The following is a 13,269-nucleotide window of genomic DNA, read 5'->3' as shown; positions in this document are numbered from 1 at the left end:
GGGCGTTGGATTGCCTTTAGGTCGATGATGGTCACTATCTTGCACTGATGAGTGGCTAATGAGCCCGAAACCGGTCTGCAAGTGTACTCGTTCCAAAATTGAAGGCCGACTCTTTCAGTTGTATTGCCAATTGCATATGCAGGAAATTTTCTGTGAAGACGCCTGTCGAATATAATCCAACGCCCTTCGTGGTATTAGCCAGGGGAGTAGTTGTTTTCTGATAGGCGTCAGTCCATTTAACCTACTGTGTAGGGATATTCGAGACTGGCTTGAACGTTTAAATTTAATTTCTTTAGATTTGTTTACTGCCAGTCTTCAAGCATAGCCCACTAATTAATAAGAAAAAAAAATAAATAAGAAAGATTTTATTCGCGTAATGCAGAAACAAATGAAAGAAAACTATCTGTCACTATCCTGTTATTTTGACAGGCACATTTGATAAATGCACAGGTTTTTTTTGCATTCACAAGTTCAAACTCTCAAATGGTGATCTTTCAGCAATATTGGGTAATTAGTGGAGAATTACATCTCAAACAGACATTGTTGAAGATTATGATTACGAATTAAAATGAGACTTATTCTTAATAAAACGTGATGTGGTGTTATAAAATAATAAGGTAAAACAGACATCTACTTCGAAACCTCCCCTTGTCTAGTAATTCGCAATAATCACTCAGAAACATAGGTATTATCCAATTATGATAAATACGTTTTTACATTTTGTGCTTTTATGTTGAGAATGGCCAAGTTTCAGCCTTTATCACACGCTACATCTCGAATTCGTTATTTATAATTATTTCATTATAATGTTGTAATTGGGTCCTCATTTCTCTTTGTTTTTCAGAGAATCGACAGGAACATGGACTCTTATTCTACAAAAAATACCGAGGTGAGTGAAAAAAGAAAACTTTCTAGCATTTAGAGAAATGTTACTTGTATAAATTTTCTACATTTGTTAATATGTTATATGTTAATACATATTTGGAGTTTCTTCCTATCTTTATCTAACCGACTAAGTTATTAAAAAATACTCCTTATTACTCACGATGCCACATCATTCGACAGCTACTTTCCAGAAGAGCTTTATTTATACTGCTATTAAAAATTTTAATTCTATCCCTATTCAATTTATTGGAGCCTCTGGAGACACCCTACATTTTGTTTCATAAGAGAGAGGACACTGGTAGATCAAGATCTTCAGATGATGTGGTGCTGCAGGTTTTTCCGGGTTTTCCTGCAGCTGAAAAAGCAAATGCGCCACTGGAATCAATGAAGTCGCCCCGGAGCGCCAATTAATTTTTATTGTTGTATTTATTTTATTTTTATCGTTGTTTTACAACTAAATATACCAAAGACTTTGACTTACTAGTAACCAACCAAAATATACTACAGAGCCAAATAAAAGGTTTATTAGATACCAATGATATGATAGATACATCCACATGTTGACAATTGACAAATATATATAATCATCTTAACATTAGATAGCAGTTTATTTCCTACAGGCATTCAGGAAATGTACAAAGGTGTTGATAAATAAATATAGTTTTAAATAACTAAAAAACACGCTTTTTAAGAACATCGAACTAAAAAGTTGATTTTTTTTTTAAATAAGTTTAAAACAATAACGAACGAAAAATACTGGTATTATTGTGAAAAAAGCGACAGGCGCTTGATATACAAAAAATATGGCACAAAGCGCTTTTTTCACAATAATACAAGTATTTTTCGTTCGTTATTGTTTCAAGCTTATTTAAAAAATATATTTTTAACTTTTCAGTTGGATGTTCTCTAAAATCGTGTTTTTTACTTTTTTAAAACTATATTTATTTTTTACTTTTCAGTTCCATTTGCTATAAAAGCGCGTTTTTTAGTTTTTTAAACTATATTTATTTTTCACTTTTTAGTCCGATTTATGGTCAAAAACAAAATTTTTTTGAGATCCAGTCACTAGTATTATAAATCTTCAACAGACGGCGCATGGATGTAAACATAATATAGTTTGAGGTCTCAAATTCTATAGTAATACTGAGATGCAGTGAGTCTACAACAGAGGGCGGGCAGTTGTAAAATTTGTTTCGAAGTAAAGAGAAAATTTGCAGTAATAATTTCAAAAAACAATTCAGTCTTGATGTTTTGATTTGAAATTTCATTCAAAATATTAATGGACTAAAAATATTTTTTCAGTGAATAATTTTATTTTTCAAATCAATCTTTTGATTTGATATGTATGTCAAGCACCTTTATTCTAATTTTTCGATTTTTTGAAATATTTAAGTAACTGAATTTTTTAGGTGTACAATTCACGAAAAAGTGTTCATTGTTTAAATCCGTATTCTGGTTTGCTTTCAAATAATCGAATTAGAATTTGAAATGTATCTTCCGTTTCGGGTAATTGGAAAATATTTAAATATCTAAATATTTCATCTGTAGTACAAAATTTCGTTAACACTTATAATTCTTAAAATATGTTTTTTTATTTTGAGCAACCTATCAAGGAGTTTACGTACAGCGCCATCTACCCGCGAGTAGATCAAGAAATATTAAGAATGTTACGTACAGCGCCATCTGCCTGCGAATAGATCAAGAAATATCGATGAGGTTACGTACAGCGCCATCTGCCCGCGAATAGATCAAGCAATCATGCCGATAATTCTGTCAATACAGATCTCGAGCTTGAGAATTACAAGCAAACAAACATACATACAAAAATATATTCATTACATGGTAATCACTTGAATAAATAAAATCAGCTACATCTAAGAGACAATAAATTGAAATAGAAAATATCACAAGAAGAAGAGAAAAAATATGTAAAAGAAATCACAGTTGAACGGTTCCAGTGAGAATACATTTTAAAATATAACTTAGAGAAATATCACATATCACAGATTGAATTGTAGTTGTTACAAAGTATTGACACTGGTGCTTTGAAACTGTTATTTGTTCTGCCAATATCACAGTAAAATTCCGTTTAATATCTGGAATTCAGGCGTGGGGTGTGGAAGTTGATCATTTGTAAAAGAAGAAAGGAGATTGTGACAAAAAGTCGTCGTGTATTCAGAGATATTACATTAAATTTATTCAGAAGGATAGAAATAGTCGGTTCCCCTCTGAGGATATATTTCTGTGATCTTGAAAGACAATATTTATTTTTTTTTTGACATCATCAATATGATGTATGTGACAATTGTGAATTAGATAACCATATCAACACGCCATATTCTAGTTTGGACGTCACATAGACGTTAAACAGTGTTAAGCCCAATATTTGATTCGCTGATGAAATAGCCAGATATATGTGGGAAGGAAAAGTGAATTTATAATCAAAAGTGATTTTGAGATCTGTCATCTCATTTACTCGACTAATTACCGATTACCGTAATCGTTTTAAAGAAGAACTGAGTTGGTGAATATTTATCTTATAGAAGCAAAAGTAAAATAACCTCTGAGGTTTCTCGGTCATGAACCATGAAAGAGCAAGATGACTAGACTAGATCTGTCAAAGTTTTGCTGATACTTGCCGCGGAGAGTTCTTGACTTTGCTTTCCTTTTGTGTGAGGCATTGTATGTACAACTACTACTGTTTATATTGAGAGTATTGTTTGAACACTTACATAAGCGACAATGAATAATTTAGCACAATTTCATATGTGTATCTGAAAGTTTATACATTGTCTACGGAAAAACTGTATCCGTTTCTGTTTTGAAAACCTCAAGACCTCACGATTAATGCCCTAATCGAAGCAATGAACACAATTTACATGTTTTCCTGAACCTAAAAAAAAAAGAAATGTATGATGTGAAATTTTCTTCTAAAACGTAAACCGCATATCTAATTTTATATCGTTACCGAAACTCGTTGTATAGTTGTATATTTGTTCACCCACAGTAACACTTTTTGTTGCGCTTAACGGAAATCATTATGGGCGAAAAAAAGACCTCACTATATAGTTATTTTTGAACCACATTTATTTACTTTGTGGTATTTTCTTACGTAGCGGAAGTGTCATAAACATGAAAAGGGCTGCTTTGAGGTAGACATTAGAAAAATCTCCAATGCATTTTTATCGAGGGTGGAAGGTTGAACAGCTAGGGGTGGAGGATATGATATGGGATTTTTTGAATACAGGTGCGTTAATTACAATGCGTGCTTTGTTTCATTTTACTTTTTTGATAGAAATAGGGAATAATTTGAAAAGTAGCAATATTTAATAACTTCTAAACAAAACTGTTCAAAAAGTATTCACAATCGAAATATATTATTGAAACTCGAAGAAAAATTTATAACCCTCGGGCAATATGATTATCCTAAAATTTAAAAAATGGTTTCTTTTTTCGAAAACAGAATGTAACATTTCTCATTCACCTGTACTTTAGTGTAAATCTTTCTTTAAATTCCTTGATCGTATGAGGTGGTTGTTTGAAAACGAATAATTTCAATTAGACGTTAGAATAGAAAGGCGCAAGATGTGGCGTTCAATTAATAAGTTATCGTCTGCCAACGTACTTGTCCGGGTAGAGAGTATACAGCCATTGTTTTATTGAAATTGCAACGAATCTTCAGCAAGAACAATTTCTATTTTCATATATTCGATTTTCCACCACTCTTACTGTTTCCAACTTTTCAGTTTGAATTCAATTTTTGAGATTATCTTGATAGATAGTAATTCTACGGTTGCATTGCCCAGGATTTTAGATGTTCCTTTTTTCAGATTTAGGAATTTTCATAACTCCAGTAACAGCAGGTTTGTCAGATAATATTACCATTGCAGTAGTTCGATTATTTATTTTTCAAGCTTCAAGCTGGAGCTTGGATGGACGAAATTTATTACATTTCAGTACCTTTTGGACCGATATACACGAAACGGTTCTATGAGAGCTGCCTGTCCTTGAACCAGTTGACATATCAGGATTCATCGCAAAATGCCCAATTACTGATCAAATATCAATGACTAGCGACCCGCTCCCACTCCGTACGAGTGCAGTGCTGATACTGAAATAAAATTCACCCACTGGAAATTTAAGGGCATGGAGAAACAGTGATGAAAATAAAATTTTGTTTCATGGACGTTCCTTTTTTACCCGCGGCTGGCGCCCCAGTTGGCAACACTGATAGCAAGCCTGTCTCTGTAAGCCAGAGAGCTTCGCCTGGGCCGTTTTCTGTAAAGCCTTCGGTCACCAGGCAATTGCAGCATAAGTGATCAATGGTCTAAAAATCATCACATATATCCAGTGGATTGGTTGATTAACTATTGAATGTCCGACAGTGAGTAGCAGGGTTGTGCTGACAGGAAAAAATTTTGTAATGATCAAACCTGTGAAAATGTAACGAATTGTAATGCTGCCAACATAAACTTGGTGTAATGTAGAGAAACCCTATATTTAAATGACTCAATTTTCATATTTAGCCGCTTTAAAAAATAAAAGATTGAAAATGGGTGAACATTAAAAAATAAAACACATTATATTATAATAAAAAAAAATTATTTATGTTTTCGTGCAAAATCAAACTGAAATACTTCACGTAAAACATGTATCAAAGATAAAACTAGCATGTCACTGTCAGTGGTGACAGTGACAGTGGTCAGAGTTCAGGTTCAGAGTCAGATGTCACTGATCACTGATGCCAGTTTGTGACAGGTTTCACTGTCAACTGTCTGTTATATCTCTTTCTCTCTCTAGTTTGGGTGTTACTCAACTGTCAATTATTATTTCTCAACAGATAACAGATGTCTCTTAGCAATCTTAGCATACTTCTTCTCAAAATGGATGTGACCTGACCGCAGAAGTCATCTGTGACGTGACCTTGATTAGATTCAGGAAATGTAATGATTTTAGCTATATTTTGAAATGTACGTAATGATGTAATGATAGAAGTGAATTGTAATGAAATCATTACAATTGTAATGATCAGCACAACGCTGGTGAGTAGACGTGTTTCAGTGTGCTCCTAGTATTCTATTCAATAAAAGGAGAAATAACGCTTGCTTAATAATATAAATTGGCATATCACTCTATCATATACTATTCTCCAATATAGTGATATCAAAACTTGATAAATATGGTAATTACAAGAGAAATCCGAGATGAAATTGAAAATGCTGTAAATTTAGCATTCAAACAATGTATGAAAGACCCAGAGTCTACAAAAACCTTATCAACATGTGTATCAGATGCTATCACAAAAACAATAACAAATAAACTTTCCGAGATGGAACAAAAAATTGAACAACTAAATATCGAGATGAAGCAGGCTGAACAAGGATATGAAACCCAAATAAATTTACAGAATGTATCTCTGGATAAACTGAAAAATGACAATAATTATCTCAGAGATACCGTGGATCATATAGAGCAAGAAACTAAAAAGAACAACCTAATAATTTTTAACTACCCAGAAAAGCACAATGAAAACATCAGACATGTTACATGCCCATGGCTGACCTCTACCATTCATCTCCAAGGTGACCATCTCAAGAGCATAGCTGAATCAACATCCGGCACCTACGCAGTTCCAGAAAGATCCCAGGCGCCGTTTACTGTTCTTTGTTCAACCAGACGCTTACTTCATGATATTTTTTCATATATAAAAACGTCCTGCGTGGCGTAATAGTTAGTTGTATTCTAGTTGTCATACTGTTACTACTCAACTCTGGGGATACAGATCTGTTTCCCCTGTTCAATAAATATTAATTTTTAAAAAAGTTATTTTTCTCAAGTGAGTTATAACAAAATTGGCGCAGTCGGTAGGATCCTTCAACACTATACGAAACAAGGAACAGCCTAACCGATAGTGGTGGATCCTAATCCTTCAAGGAAGAACCAACAACCCCAAGCCACAGGACCATAGCAGGACGGTCTCTTCAACGGTAGAAGAACAAGCGCACGCTAACTTCGCCGGAGCAACGCTAGTGAAGCCGGATTTCATCCTCCATGGACATCCTTTGGTAAGCAACAAACAAAGAATCATCTCGATTTTTAATATAATTGAATATTTCTATTCTTGTGTGTACTGTTCTATTTTCAAAAATGCCCAACACAAATGCTTCACCCAGTGCACCCCCACTTGAACCCTATAAATTGAGTGAAATTTTTTCAATTGTCCCAGAATATGACGGTGATCAAATTTTTCTTAATACGTTCATAAGTGCGTGTAATACCGCTTACCGCATGGCAATTCAAGACCAAAGAATTTTACTTATTTTACATATCAAAAACAAACTCAGAGGTAAAGCAGCAGAATTAATAAGTTCTCGCAACCCAGAAACTTGGGAAGAAATCAAAATATTGCTAAACCAATATTTTGGTGATTCTCGAGATTTAGCCTCTTTAATTCAAGACCTGCAGAGAATTTTCCAAATGCCAAATGAGTCTCCTCTTGTTTTTATTAACAGACTTCAAACTCATAATGCAAAAATGCATGCGGCTATACAAAAACAACCGCTCACCGCAGAAGAAAAACAAGCCCAACAAAATCTTATCGAAACCATGACGCTAAACTCGCTATTAGCAGGTTTAGAGCCAACAATCGGACAAATAGTAAGAGCAGGAAATCCACCCTCAATGCTCGAAGCTGTCCAGAGAATTAAGAGAGAATTACAACTCTCTTACTTCCAACAACAGAAACTCAATAAAAATATGAATCTTAACCAACACAAAAAACCACAAAACCCTATACAACAAAAATTTTGTAATCTCTGTAAACGACAGGGACACCTCCAAATCGAGTGTAGAGTCAGACAGATTCCCCAACAAAATTTTCAAAAACCCATGTTCCAACAAAATCCATCGAGCCAACAAAATTTTCAAAAAACAAATTTTCAAACGCAAGGTGTTAGACCTAATCAACCCGCATCAAATCAAAATCTAAATAGGCCATCGTTAATTAAACAAAACCCAAACCAACAAAGACCATCGGCTATACAACCCAATCCTTATTTTAATCGAACAAACACTCAAAGAGCACATTATCTCAATCAAGGCATAGATAGTTATCAAGAAAATTTTAATGAACTTTCTGAAAACCCCTACGAATACGAAGACTATGCAGCCAGTTTTCCAACATATCAAAATTTTCATGAAAACCCGAACGTTGACTCTGTTGAGGATTTTCAATTTGGCTCAACAGCAGCAGACCCTCCTCCTATCAACCCAACGTCAGAAATTCAGACCCAAATACAAACATTGAATTTGGATCCCAACCTGAATTTTCCAGAGCAGAAATTCGTATAGAAAAATCATTTATGCTCAATTCGAAAAATTTATATTATATCATGGATGCCACAAAAACATTCAAAATTCTAATAGATAGTGGAGCCGGAATTTCAGTATTTAAACCCAAAACTGTCGAAAAATATAGAAATCGCTCACCAGAAAATGTTATGATTCAAGGTATTACTAACGAAAGAATTCAAATAACCGAATCAGTACTGGTGCCCTTTTCAGACACTGACCCCCACAAAATCTACATATACAATCTTGACATAGACTTTGACGGACTTCTCGGAGCTGATTTTTTGGAACACTATCATTGTGTTGTTGATTTTCAAAACAAACAATTAATAACTGATTTCAAAACCATACCCCTTTTCAAAGTGATAGACTCGAATAATGTACCAGAGTCTTCCCAAAATTGTCAAAATTCAGAAAAGAAACACCAAGTTACGTTGGACCCGGAAACATCAACCGCAGAACTTGACGATATTTTTGAATACGACCCTGACAATTATGCTTTTGAAAGTAAATTTGACTACTACCAATATTTAAAAGACGAAATTCCAAATACTATAGAAATCGAACCTCGGACAGAAGGAATTTTTAAATTAAAATGTCATCTCTCAAATACTGATGCTATACTGGTAGCTCAGAATAAAGAAAATGTTCGTTTGCCAAACGCCTTAGTAAAAGTAAATGAAAAAGGAGAATTTTTCACTTCAATTATAAATTCAAACGCTATACCTAAAGTAGTAGAATTTTATAATCTGGATATTGAACCAATTCAAAATTTTTCCTTGAACCCCATAAACGAAACAAAAATCGAAAAAAATTATGTAGATAAGGAATTTGAAATAAAAAAACAATTACGATTAGATCATTTGAACGAAGAAGAATCCGAAATAATTACGCAAACTTGCTTGGAATTTTCAGACATCTTTTATTTGGAAGGTGATCGACTCACATTCACAAATGAAATAAAACATTCAATCGACACGAAAGATGCAAAACCGGTCTTTACCAAATCATATCGCTACCCTCAAATTCATAAAGAGGAAGTGAAACGACAAATAAACAAAATGCTAGAAGATGGAATTATACGTCCTTCTATTTCTCCCTGGTCATCTCCAGTTTGGGTTGTACCAAAGAAAATAGATGCATCAGGAAAACAAAAATGGCGTGTAGTTGTCGACTATAGGAAGTTAAATGAGCTTACTGTAGATGACAAATACCCTCTTCCAATGATATCGGACCTTCTGGACCAACTTGGCAAATGTCAATACTTCACCACCTTGGACCTTGCTTCTGGTTTCCACCAGATCGAAATCGATGACAAGGACATTCCCAAAACAGCATTTTCGGTAGAAAATGGCCATTACGAATTTCTTAGGATGAGTTTTGGCCTCAAGAATGCTCCATCAACATTTCAAAGGGTGATGGATAACATTCTTCTCGGAATCCAGAATGAGCGATGTCTTGTCTATATGGACGACATCATCATTTATTCCCCTACCATTCATGAGCACATTTCCAGACTAAAAGAAGTATTTAAAAGACTCCGCCAAGCCAATCTCAAAATCCAACCAGATAAATGTGAATTTCTTAGAAAGGAAGTAGCATATCTTGGACACGTAATAACCAAAGACGGAGTAAAACCAAATCCCGACAAAGTCGATTGTATAATAAATTTCCCAGAACCTCAAAACCAGAAAAGTATAAAATCATTCCTCGGATTAGCCGGATATTATAGAAAATTTATCCCAAATTTTGCTAAAATATCAAAACCCCTCACGAAACTACTTCAAAAAGACACACCTTTCATTTTTAATGATGAATGTAGAAAATCATTCGAAGAATTAAAACAAGCACTTGTTTCAACCCCAATTCTAATATACCCAAATTTCGAAGACACATTTCTTTTAACTACAGACGCAAGCGCATACGCTATCGGAGCCGTATTATCCCAAGGCCCTATTGGCAAGGACCTACCTATTGCATACGCATCGCGAACTCTCTGTTCCGCAGAATCAAAGTATTCCACGATTGAACGAGAGCTATTGGCAATAGTATGGGCAGTTAAGCATTTTAGGCCCTACCTTTTCGGTAGAAAATTCAAACTAATTACGGACCATAGACCCCTAACTTGGCTATTCTCCATAAAAGATCCAGGAAGTAGACTCGCAAGATGGCGTTTAAAGCTTGAAGAATACGACTATGAAATTATATATAAACCCGGAAGAATAAATAAAAACGCTGACGCACTTTCAAGAATCAAAGTTGATTCCACAAAAGCCTGTCTCGTTTTTAATACAAAACTAATACCTTCAGGTACCTTCATTTTGCCAACAAATGAAGAACTAGATCTTGAAATAATCCAAGATCCGGTACAAGAACCAGAGGAATCCGAAGGAAACCCTGAAAACCCTGAAAACCCTGAAAACCCTGAAAATATTGAAAACCCTGAAAACTTCGAAAACCGTGAAGGCGATCAATCAGAATATACACCAGAACAGATAACCGAAGAGTTCACAACATTCGTAAATTTATACAAAACAACATCTCTGATTGATTATTCAAAAGTCGAGTATTCCAATTGCCAATTTCTCGATAAAGAAAATAAAAACATTCTAATATTCCCTAGACAAAAGGAATTGAAAGACTTTCACTATAAAATCTTTGAGGATATTCTTGAAGAAGATTACGAATTCAGAAATCTCAAAATAAATATTGTATCAAGCAAAACAATAAAAAACAGAAAATATTATATAGTTCCTCTCACTTATGATCCAGAATCGGTGATTGAACACTTGTTTCTCACCCTGTATAGAAGTCAAAATGATTTAGATCCCTCTAAAGTATATTGCATTGAAACTAATCCTGAACTTCCCATTTTAGAAATTCTATGTTTCATTTTTGCTCAAAAGGATATAAAATTCAAAATATGCAATAATATCATTACCACTCCGGATAAAGATCAAATCCCAATCATAATTGATCAAAATCATAACGGAAAAAGTAACTTACATCGAGGTATCAATGAAACAATTCGTAGAATACGTGAAAAATATAATTGGCAAGGACTCAACAAAGATGTTGAAAATTTCATAAAAGCTTGTGATGTTTGTCAAAAAACAAAAATCTGTCGAAAAAATTTAAACAACCCATTAGTCATAACCGAAACGCCTAAAACAGCTTTCGAAAGAATAAACATCGACGTAGTTGAAATCCCAACGAAAAATTACGCATTGAGTATACGTGACGAACTGACAAAATTCACACAAGTGTATCCAATCCCAGACAAAACAGCAAAAAATATTTCAGATACCCTACTTTTATTTTTCCAGCACTATGGAACCCCATTACGAATCCATTGTGATTACGGTCGAGAATTCGATAATGCCCTTCTAAGAGACCTTTGTACCCTTTTTGATATAAAGCTAACATATTCTAGTGTCAATCATCCCCAATCCAACGGATCTGTGGAAAGATTCCATGCAACATTATTAGAAATGATTAGAGCCCATCTGGCTGAACACCCAGATGATCACCCTTTTAATGTATTACCATTCGCGGTAATATGTTATAATAACTCTGAGAACAAATCTCATGGATTTACACCCCATGAATTAGTTTTCGGACACACGGCAAGCAGGCCTCCAGAAAAACTATATAATCAAGAACAACTTATTACAAAATACGTGAGAGACCTAAATAATAGACTCTCTCATTATTACAAAGTCGCACGAGAAAAAATCGAAAGGAAAAAGGAGAAAGCTAAAATCCGTTTCGACAGAAATATTTCTGGAGAAAAACCCAATTACGAAGTAGGCGATAAAGTTTACGTTAAGGAATCGCAAATAAAAGACAAATTGCAAAATAAATTCAACGGCCCATTCATAATTGAACAACTCTTTCAAAACTCAGCAATACTTCTAAATGTGCAAACAAATCAAAGAACAAAAGTGAACTTTGATAGGATGAAACCGTATACTGAAAATTAAATTTATTTCCAGGTCACTCCTACTGCTCGGAATAGTAGCGTTCCCTGTAACCAGTCCATACAAAATCGAAACAATCAACAATACCGTAGGCGTATATTATCATGAAAAAGGTAATATTATTCTTACGAACGACAAATGGACGCTACTCGTCAGTAAAAACATTTCCCAAATCAAAGAAGCCTTTGATAACAACGTTAAGATTCTAGATTCATTAATCGGCATGACCTCGATTTACGGTCAAAGCATGAGCACATTTCGCTCTGAAGTCAAAACGCACACCGGGCTTATCTTACAACTAGCTCAAGCGTTGAGAGATAAGTTTCGTGAAATTGCAATGGATGCAAAACACCCTAGACGAAATAAACGTGGTCTCATAAATGGCATTGGATCTATTTTTAAATCAATTACTGGAAATCTTGACGCTTCAGATGGCGAATTTTATACAAACTCAATAAACAGGCTAAATAACGATGAACATCAATTAGAGAATTTATTAAAAAATCAAATATCCGTTACTACTTCTGTAATTCAAAATTTCAATACAACAATAAGAAAACTGCAAATTGATGAAAAAACATTTAATGAAGACATTCGAGTCATAGAAAAGTCAATAACAGAACTGAACGACAGAATAGCACAAGTGGAAGCAAAATTGAAATTTATAGAAATTTGTGAAAAACTTATGGAAAGCTTTTTATTTATTCAAGAAAACGTTGATGACGCCTTGGATTCAATCACATTTGCAAGATTGAATATTATTCACTCGTCAATCATAACACCTGATCACTTAATAAATGCACTACTAGAAATTTCTCAAAATTTAAGAAGAAATAATCTTCCTCTCCAACCAAAATTGGACAAAATAGCTCAATATCTCGAAATAATCGAACTAGAAGCTTTTCAAACTGAGCACAACCTAATATTTGTACTCAAAATTCCATTGACTGAACCTCCAATTTATACCCTATATCATGTGTACCCCATTCCAATATTTGATGATAGAACAGGGCTACATCATATTTTGCAAATTTCACAACAATATATCGCGAAA

General features: G+C 34.1%; 1 protein-coding gene across 2 annotated transcripts in view; it reads left to right on the top strand.

Moving 5' to 3' along the window:
* The window catches only part of LOC111504188 (uncharacterized), a 442,392-nt gene that overhangs the window by 51,503 nt on the left and 377,620 nt on the right, over positions 1-13,269 (top strand). For both annotated transcript variants that reach the window (XM_074171789.1, XM_074171790.1), the window contains one exon: positions 845-889. In XM_074171789.1, coding sequence (XP_074027890.1) covers positions 845-889 — 45 coding nt within the window. The remainder of the gene's footprint in view (positions 1-844; positions 890-13,269) is intronic.

Source organism: Leptinotarsa decemlineata, unplaced genomic scaffold, assembly GCF_025532065.1.
Source record: "Leptinotarsa decemlineata unplaced genomic scaffold, Ldec_3_MD MMD2_tig00000035_RagTag_RagTag, whole genome shotgun sequence".
NCBI lineage: Eukaryota > Metazoa > Arthropoda > Insecta > Coleoptera > Chrysomelidae > Leptinotarsa > Leptinotarsa decemlineata.
This window is presented reverse-complemented; position numbering and strand designations above follow the sequence as displayed.